Source organism: Equus asinus, chromosome 23, assembly GCF_041296235.1.
Source record: "Equus asinus isolate D_3611 breed Donkey chromosome 23, EquAss-T2T_v2, whole genome shotgun sequence".
NCBI classification, from domain to species: Eukaryota; Metazoa; Chordata; class Mammalia; order Perissodactyla; family Equidae; genus Equus; species Equus asinus.
Window position 1 is genome coordinate 12,859,186 of NC_091812.1, and position 8,951 is coordinate 12,868,136.

The 8,951-nt window shown below is 45.0% G+C and overlaps 1 protein-coding gene across 11 annotated transcripts in view; it reads left to right on the forward strand.

The window, feature by feature from the left end:
* Positions 1–8,223, forward strand: part of LOC123276069 (ATP-binding cassette sub-family D member 2-like) — a 53,529-nt gene extending 45,306 nt beyond the window's left edge. For 2 of the 11 annotated variants that reach the window (XM_070495426.1, XM_070495435.1), the window contains exons 6-8: positions 2,821–2,924; positions 3,795–6,175; positions 7,860–8,223. In XM_070495426.1, coding sequence (XP_070351527.1) covers positions 2,821–2,904 — 84 coding nt within the window. In that variant the 3' untranslated portion in view covers positions 2,905–2,924; positions 3,795–6,175; positions 7,860–8,223. Of the gene's footprint in view, positions 1–2,820; positions 2,925–3,794; positions 6,176–6,381; positions 6,513–7,859 lie in introns of all 11 variants that reach the window. The other 9 variants (XM_070495433.1, XM_070495434.1, XM_070495429.1 and 6 more) reach the window with 9 other exon arrangements.
* Positions 8,224–8,951: the final 728 nt, after the last annotated feature.

The following is an 8,951-nucleotide window of genomic DNA, read 5'->3' on the forward strand; positions in this document are numbered from 1 at the left end:
ACATGAATGGACTCGGATGTGAATAGTCCCCCTGGAACTGGCCACACAGCAGCTCCCCGCCTGAGGCTCCTGAAGAGCTTCTCTAGGAGGTGGAAGGGGAAGAAGAAAAAGAGACACTGCACACAAGCAGTTCACCGGGAGGCTGTGCTGTCATTTCTGAAGCAGAGCTCTTTGACCTGCTAAAAAGGGGTACTTTTTAGAGGCTTTAGTAAAATCATTTAATCTAAAATTCAATATCAATGCCGCTCGTTAATTTTTAAGAACCCCATATCTGTTCTTTCCCTGAAGTGAAACAAATTTGGTTAAGGATGGGTGTTTCTGAGTTTATTTCCTACACAGTTGAAAGCTCAATGCCATGGTTAAGTCTCTTGCCCCAAGGGTAACCCCTTGGGAGCCACAGCAATAGCACAAACTAATGAAACAGGAGGAATTCATGTTTGAAGAGCCAGAGCCTCTGGAGACATTGACTCAATGGCCTGAGCCCCACAGGATGGTTTCGAATTGAGTTCCTATGCAAATGTTTTTAAACACCAGTCCTGTGTCACTTACACATTCAATACTTAAAATTTAGATTATCTGGAGGTGACTCTTGAGATTTAACAATTGTGACATTTTCTTGAGGCATGAACTCAACTCACACATCCTACAAAGTTGGCAGATGGTGAGTGAACGAGGTGACCACTGAGCATCTACTTGGCATGTGTGCAGTAACTCACATGAAGGGATTTAAATCTTTCCAACTGTGAATGTTGCTAACAGAAGGGCAGAGGTGGGGGAAAGAAATGGCAGGTGTTTGAGGGTCTGCAAGACCAAAGCTCTCACAGCTGTCGCGTGATTACTGTAGGCCCTCCATGTCAGCCACCACAATGGCTGCTTTAGAATCTGATTTTCCAGATGCACAATTAAGGATACAGAGGCACTGATGTGCTGTCTTAGGAAGAAGATGGAGCTTGGGTGTCTGTTAAATTGGAATTTGAAGGTGATCAGGGTTGTGATCCCCTCTCTGATTTTCCCAGCTTCTCGCACCCGCAATTGAAGAAGCCGTGTCCTGATAGTTTCAGGCAGACTAGTTCCACCGATTCCTTATTCCCAGTGCAGGTTTGCTTTTCTCTCTGCATCTTTCTTTTCTGTTTATGACACCACCATCTTAGTTGCTGAAGTTTCCAACCTTGACCGTAGGCCCCTGTACGTTTGTCCTTCTTGTGTCTTCTCCTGTCATTAACCTCAGGGCCACCTCCACCCCTTATCTTCTGGCTATGATTCCTTGGGCTCCTCACGGGATGTGACCATCACTTCCATCCACTTGAATCCTTCATGGGCCTGGCCTCGCCTTGGACCTTTGGGTGATTCTGAGTCTCTCCTCCTCCAAGAGCATCATTATGAGGACCCATTGGGAAAATCCTCTACTTTGGCTCTGCTCCCAAGGTCTCCTCCTACAGCAGCGTGTGCTGCCTTTTCCCTATCACGGGAAGCGTGTGAGATTAACTGTTTTGACTCCTTTCTCTTGTTTTAAAGAAAGCAACACCAAGATGTGTGTTTCCTCCCAGAAAGGCTAGAGATAGGCAATAAGGAAGGGGAAAATGTGTCTGCAAATCTGTAGCTTAAAGCTTCGTGTGTTTAAAAATCATTCTTGTTTGTCTTTTATATTCCTATAAAATGCATAGAGAGTTTTATCCATCAGTATTCCAGACAAGATCAAAGAAGCCTATGTTCTGATAGCACCATTAAAGAGGAGGGGCCCCTCTCTCCCTGCTGCCCCTGAACAAAGGCTCCCGTGAAAGCTAGGACAGTCACTCTGACACCTGCCCCATCACCAGATGAACCTCAGGAGCTCTGGGCCCAGGGGTGTCCTGACTGGAGCCAGAACACAGGAACAAGGGAGGTTATAAGACCTGAATAGTACTTGGCATTGGATTTGATAGACACTGCAGGGACTGAAAAACTCTTTAGCCAGTTTTCTTCTTTTACTATCTCATAGTTTGTATTTCATTTCCATCAAGTGGCATGAAAGCATGTTATTGGCCAGCGAGAGGATGAAACCCTGATGTGGACCTACCCTAAACCTAGTGTGAATTCTGAAATCCTCACGACTGATCACAGTGACTTCTCCTCCCACGTCTTCAGCTCTGTTTTCCCCTGGAACCTGTTGTCTGTCTAGCTCAGGATCTCCGTGCTCACACCTCTCTGGCCTTGCTTGTTTCAGCCCAAGGTTAGCCACTTTGCTGGTTCTCGTGAGCATCCCTGATGCCCTTGCCTCTGTGAACTTCCATGACCCCTGCCTTCCCATCCTCAGCCATGCCACTCATGACCCCCTTCAATATCTAGAATGTCAGGCCGCACCAAATAAAATCACAAGAGTTATTTGCTCTTTATCTAGTTGGCCCTTTGATGGTTCTAACGTCCTCAATCCTTCACTAGTTGACCACAGCATATTCTTAAAGTACTCCAAACCTGTTCCACTCTGATCAAGGTCCATATTCCATCCCTACTGCCAAACTCGGCAAAATCATGTTTTGTGGGGACCAAGTCCATCAGTGTGAGTTTTCTCAAAATCTCTCTTATCTACATCAAATTCATTTTTGTATTTGCCCCTCTCTTGTTTTTCTTCTTTCCTCCAATAAAGAAATTTCCCTTGGTATTATCTAATCAAGTTGAAAATGTACATGGTCCCTGACTCAGTATTTTTTTCTGTCTCTTCATCTCCTTGCTTATTTTCCTGTTGACTTATTCTATGTATTTTTTTTAGAAGGTCTGTTTAGTTCTTAGGAGGATGAAGCTGTAGAGAGAGCCATGCTAATTATGTGTGTCCCTTTCCTCCAGAATCTCAGCCTCCTCCAAAATAGACACAGAGGTTGGACACTGTCATCCTGGAGCTCAGAGCTCAGTGGGGAAGATGGAGTATGAATAAAGTGTTACAACGCAACGTAAGTACTATAATGGATGTCCACTCCAGGTACGGGTGTGGCACAGAGCAGTGGATGAACTCAGTGGGGGTGGAGGCAGGAAAGCGTTACAGTCAAGGAACAGCTGAGCTGGATCTTAAAGAATTATTAGTTCAGTAGACAAGGTGGGGAGGTAGCCATTAAATATTTGTTAGATTAGTAAACGAAGGGCATATCCCACAGAGAAAACAACGGGTGCCAAAAGAGTGACCAAGTGACACAGCTCTGTCTCTTGAGGAAAAGTGCAGGCTCAGTCTAGCTAAAGCAGGTGGGAGGAAGAGAGAGCTGGCAAATGGGCCTGAGAACTCAAAAACTAAAATAAAGACTATACCTAAGAAAATTAGATGAAGGAAATAATACTGATAAAAGCAGAAAATATTGGTTCAAGAAATCATAAAAACAGTAGCATTAACACTTAATTCCAAGAGTTGTTTCTTGAAAAGAAAGAAAGAGCAAGAAAGGAGAGACAGCAAGAGACCAGAAAGGCAAGAAGAAGGGATGGAGGGAGGATAGAAAGAGGTCTTGTAAGTTTAATCAGGGGAAAAGGAAAACACGTACAAAGTAAATGTATTGAAAGTGTATTTATAGAGGGCTCGATACTTCCCAGGTCCTGGGCAAGGTGTTGGGGACAAACAGCTGTATAGACAGACACGTTGTCTGCCTTTGAGGAGCTGAATTTTAATGAAGAAAGTGCTTCTTTAAACACGTAACTACACAGACAAAATATAACCCACTAATTGAGAGATGTGAAGGCAAAGTAAAGAATACAGCGAGAGGCTGGAGCAAGGTCAGAAATTAACTTGGGGCTGGGTGCTGGATCGTGAAAGGCTATCTGAAGATGTGCCGTTTCAGCCAGCATCTGGGAGAGGAGGATGAGTTAACCAGACAAAGAGTGACTGCAGAAGCAATCCAGCCCGTGTGAAGGTCTTGAGGTAAGAAAGTCCAAGTCACTGGAAGAAGGTGAGTGGGGCTGCAGTGAACAGAGGAAGCAGAGAGTTTCCAAGACTTACAGGGAGGGTGCCAACAGTGTCAGTTTGGCCAGGACCAGGGGGAGGGTCCTGGCGTGTAAGACTTTCAGATTTAACACTGGGACAGTCCCAGGCAAACCTGGATGAATTGGTCGCCCTATTTACAGGCCTCATTCAAGATTTTAGACCTTAGCAGCAGAACAGTGTGGCAGCCATAATCGAGGCAGCCATAGTGAGGATGGAGAGAAATGGACGGATTCAAGAAATATTTAGATGTAAACTGGCAGAACTTGAGGACAAAATGATAGCCAGGGAAGGGGTTAGGGCAGGGGGAATAATCTAGAATGAACCGCAGATTTTTCTGGCTTTGGAAACCAGAGGGATGTGCATTAAAAAGGAATGAATCCAGAAAGAGACGACGCTAAAGTTGTTCTTTGACATTAACTGTCAAGTGAGAGCTCGAGGTTTGATCACATTTGAGCACACAGGAATAAATTTTGGTACCCTCCATCTCTCCCACCCCTCGGATTGAAATAGAAAGTGGGCCTGGTAGAAACCCAAATGTGCTCCAGACAGAATTTGGAATTCAGTTTGAACCTGTAAAGAAGTGGAGTGTTCCTCACCCTGATAAGGGGACAAGACAACATAATAAGTAAAAGGAAAACCGGAAGGCTTTGTTACAGACCGCATTCAGCCTGCATTCAGATGGCATGTCAAGAACTGTATTACTCTTGTCCCCTCGTCCAACTCTTAGACTCCCATAATTAACCCAGAGGAAGTTGTAAGTGAAATAATTATGCAGTCCTTTCAAAACTAGACACTTAACACATGTGTTATAGAAACTTTATAAAAAGGAAACTGGATTCTTGTAAATTTTAAGATTATATTAATTCAGACAGAAAGACACTCCTATGAATTTTCACAAAAATACTCAAATCACAGAGTTTGTTCTGCCTGCCATTGAGATGTGGGGGATTTTGCTGTGTGCACTAAATTCTCTTCTTCTTCTTTTATTTATTTACTTATTTATTTCCTTCTTCTCCCCAAAGCCCCCTAGTACGTAATTGTATGTTTTAGTTGTGAGTCCTTGTTGTGGCATGTGGGACGCCACCTCAGCATGGCTTGATGAGCAGGGCTATGTTCGCACCCAGGATCTGAACCGGTGAAGCCCTGGGCTGCCAGAGCAGAGCACATGAACTTAACCACTCGGCCACAGGGCAACCCCTAAATTCTCTTCTTTAACTGCCCATGTTACAAGAGCACAAGACTAGAATGAAGACAAGCACGGGAGACCAAGGATGAGAGTTTATTGAACATGAAGGTCTCATCCGCATTCGAAAGCACAATCCCGGTGAGACCTCAGTCATGTATCTAGACGGGTGAGAACTTGCTTCCAGTGTCCCTGAATCCCAAATGGAAGGATGCTTTTCCTGTATGTGGGAGCCAAACGCCAGGGCTGGGAAGGGCTGCCAAAATCATTCAGCCCAGTCTTACATCCGCAGTCTGTTTTTCAACACTCCTTCACTCGTTTATTAATTTAACAAATATTATTGGCACCTGCTGTATACACGGCACTCTTCTAGGGACTTGGGATCTGGTGGTGAACAAAACAGACACCAGTTCCTCCTGTCGTTGACGTTATGTTCTAAAGAAAGGATTCGAGTAGTAAACAATAAGAATAAGCAGTAAACATAGTGAATAAGTGAGTTACATAGTACCATAGGTTGGAAGGTGAAAACAGTGCAACAAAGAAATAGGAGGGCAGGGAAAGAGATCCGAGCGATGGTGAGGGGGCAGGGTGCAGCCTAAATAAGGTGGTTGAGTAGCTCCTTGTGAAGATGATGTTTGAAAGCAGATTTGAAAGAGGTGAGGCAGTTAGCCACTGGGATCTCTGGGAGGAAAGCCTGGTTGGTGGTTTTATTTCCCTCCAAGACAGTCCCGAGTGCTCTAAAGTGGGATGTTTAGCAAAGTGCTCCACTGGGTTCAGAAGCTGGGTTTTGCTCAGGTCCCAACCATGAGTCGTGTGTCCTAATCAGTTTGTTCTAGAGTACTCTAAATAGCCCACCACCCTCACAAGTCCCCTGCTCCCAGAGCCCCTGCGTCGGCTCTCCCTGTTGTAGGATAATGGATGTCATGGAATTGTCTGTTTAGGTGTCCAGCTTCTGCAGGAGGAAGTACAGAAGCTCCGAGATTAGACCACACAGGGTCGAAACCTGCTTCTGCCGCTGACTGGCTGTCTGTCCTTCATCAGGTCACTTAATCTCTGTGAGTCTCAGTTTCCTTATCTGTAAAGACAAGATGATCATGTCTGTTCAATGGGGGTGTCATTAGTATTCCCAGAGAAATTGTGTGTATAGCGCTTGGCATGGTGCTTGGCACACAGTAAGCATGTAACTAAAACTAAGACTCTGGTGGTGCCCACTCCAGTGCCATCTCCTTGAGGGCAGGGCCCCTCTTGTCTTCCATTCTAGTTGACCAGTGCCTGGCATAGAGCCTGGCCCGTGTAAGGATGGTCGTGAGCAATGGAGTGCAGTTTGTCCAGGAACACCCAGGAGAACACACCCGAAGCCTCACTGGAGGACTCAGCCTCCTCGTCTGGTTGGTAAATAGCCACCCATCCATCCATTCACCAGGATGACGAGTTTATACACCCACACCAGAATCAGATTTTTCCTTTTCTTTTCTTTCTTTTTTTTTTTGTGAGGACGACTAGCTCTGAGCTAACATCTGTTGCCAGTCTTCCCCTTTTTTGCTTGAGGAAGACTGTCGCTGAGCTAACATCTGTGGCAGTCTTCCTCCATTTTTTGTATGTGGGACACTGCCACAGTATGGCTTGGTGAGCAATGTGGAGGTCCATTCCTGGGATCTGAACCTGTGAACCCCAGGCTGCTGAAGGAGAGTGCACAAACTTAACCACTATGCCACTAGGCTGGCCCCCAGAGTTAGATTTTATTCCTCTTTTTTCCCTGAATTGACTGTCTTGGGAAGAGAAGAGTAGCCAGGTAAGGGGACGTGTGTGGGGAAGGTTTCTTCCCTACAAGAAAGACTCTAATAAATGAGACTGTTTCTTATCCAAGTTATAGTATTTCTTGGCACTTTTTTCTTTCAAAATGTGTTTTTTGTCTAAAATTAAAGCGTAATAATAATAAAATTCTCTAGAGTGTCAGGCTCCAAGTTAAAGGTAGGCTGTGATTCTGTATATAGAAGAGCTTCATAAAGAGAATCAGAACTCTGATCCCAAATGCCTCGCAGTGTGGGTAAAAAGGTACCAAATTAAAAAGACTGTTGCCAAGTTTCCTTTCTTACTGCGTTTTGAGTTTCAGCACTATAATGGCATGGCGCTCAGACTCTGTCAGTATGCATTGGACTCTGGTGGCTAATGTGCAAAGTCCATAATTACCTGGCCCTTCTGGATGTCCCAGCAGGAACCAAGTGGTGAGGACCTGCAGGCATCTCTGAGCCTCCTGAGGTTGAGGGCCGGTGGGTGGAAACCTCATTCTGGGCCAAGGGAAGTGGCAAGGTAGTCATTCTTGCTGTGAGCTGGTTTGAATACAGATGTGAAGTGAAGAGGTGATAGTGCTGTGACACTGTCTGCTGTCCAGGCTTGTGGCCCCAGTCGAGCCTGTAGCCTGTCGTTGTGAATACATCCGATGGGCGGCTGTGGCAGTGACTCCTCCTTCCACAGCAGTCTCCTGGCCTGTCGAGGGTGTGTCCACAGCTGAACAGAAATCCCACCAGTTTTCCACTTTGCCCTGGAACAAAGGTTGACCCAGAGCCTCTGAGCTAATTCTGGCCACTGCTTGTTCTGTCAGTAAAGTTTGACTGGAGCACACCCACGCTCGCCCGTTTATGGCCTGTCTGTGAGGGCTTTTGAGCTATGATGGCGGAATTGAGTGGTTGTAGCAGGGGCCTGCAAAGCCTAAAATGTTTATCATCTGACCCTTTACAGAAATGTTGCCAATGCCATTCTACGTGAATGAAGGTGTGTGGAGTGCTTGCACCCAGAGAAGGTTGTGAGATCGTTGTCATCACCCAGACATGGTAGCAGACACCTGCACTCGCACTCAGATGAATCTGGGGCTGGCCTGGGACCTCGACGCAGACATCTGGTTGCAGCCAAAAGACATCGTCCCTCACCTTAAATTAAGGACGTTAACGTGAAATTGACTGGTCTTGTAGTTTTGTTTGTACTTGATTTTTAAGTTTGTTTTGGTTTTAGAGTTGTGTAAGAGCTAAAAGAATAAGGAAGTTTTACCAGGATGTCTGTTTGTAAATATTTAATTTATGTTTGAATAAAAGTAATTCAAGTGACACTAGAGCTCCTGGAGCAGTTTCAGAGGGGGATTTGTACATGACTCAGGTTGGAGAAACATGGCTGAAGCTTCTCCCTCTGCCCTTCACGCTGGCTTCCCTGCCTTCTCTTCTCTCTCTGCTCTAAGCTATATCCTTTAACCCGAGGCTGGCAGACATCTTCTGTGCAGGGTAGATGGTAAATACTTTTAATGATCTCTGCTGTTTAGCACAAAAGTGGCCATAGACAAGGTGTAAACAAATGAGCATGGCCGTGTTCCACTAAAACTTTATGGATGACACTGAAATTTAAATTGCATTTAATTTTCCTGTGCCATAATACATTCTTTTGATTGGTTTTCAACCGTGTGAAAATGCAAAAATCATCCTTAGCTCATGAGCCAGAAAATAAAATGACAAAGGACTGGACTAGGCACATAGGCCATAGTTTGCTGACCCCCGTCCTTTGATATCAATGAATGTGTCTTTCCAGACAGTAGATTTTATTGTGTTCTTGCTTAAAAATCTGCACTTGGACCCATGTTTCTTATTGGGTTAAGTCCATTCACCAGGCATAGCACTTCCTCCTTTAGGATATTTTTCCAATCCCATTTTCTTCTCTAGCCCTTGATGAAATCTGTGCTCTGAACACATTGAACTCATTATTGTTCCTCTGTTTTCCTGCCTTCCTTTTTTTCATGTCATCTTGCCTTTTGCATGCAGTCTTAGCCCAGTACACCCTTCCCCTCAT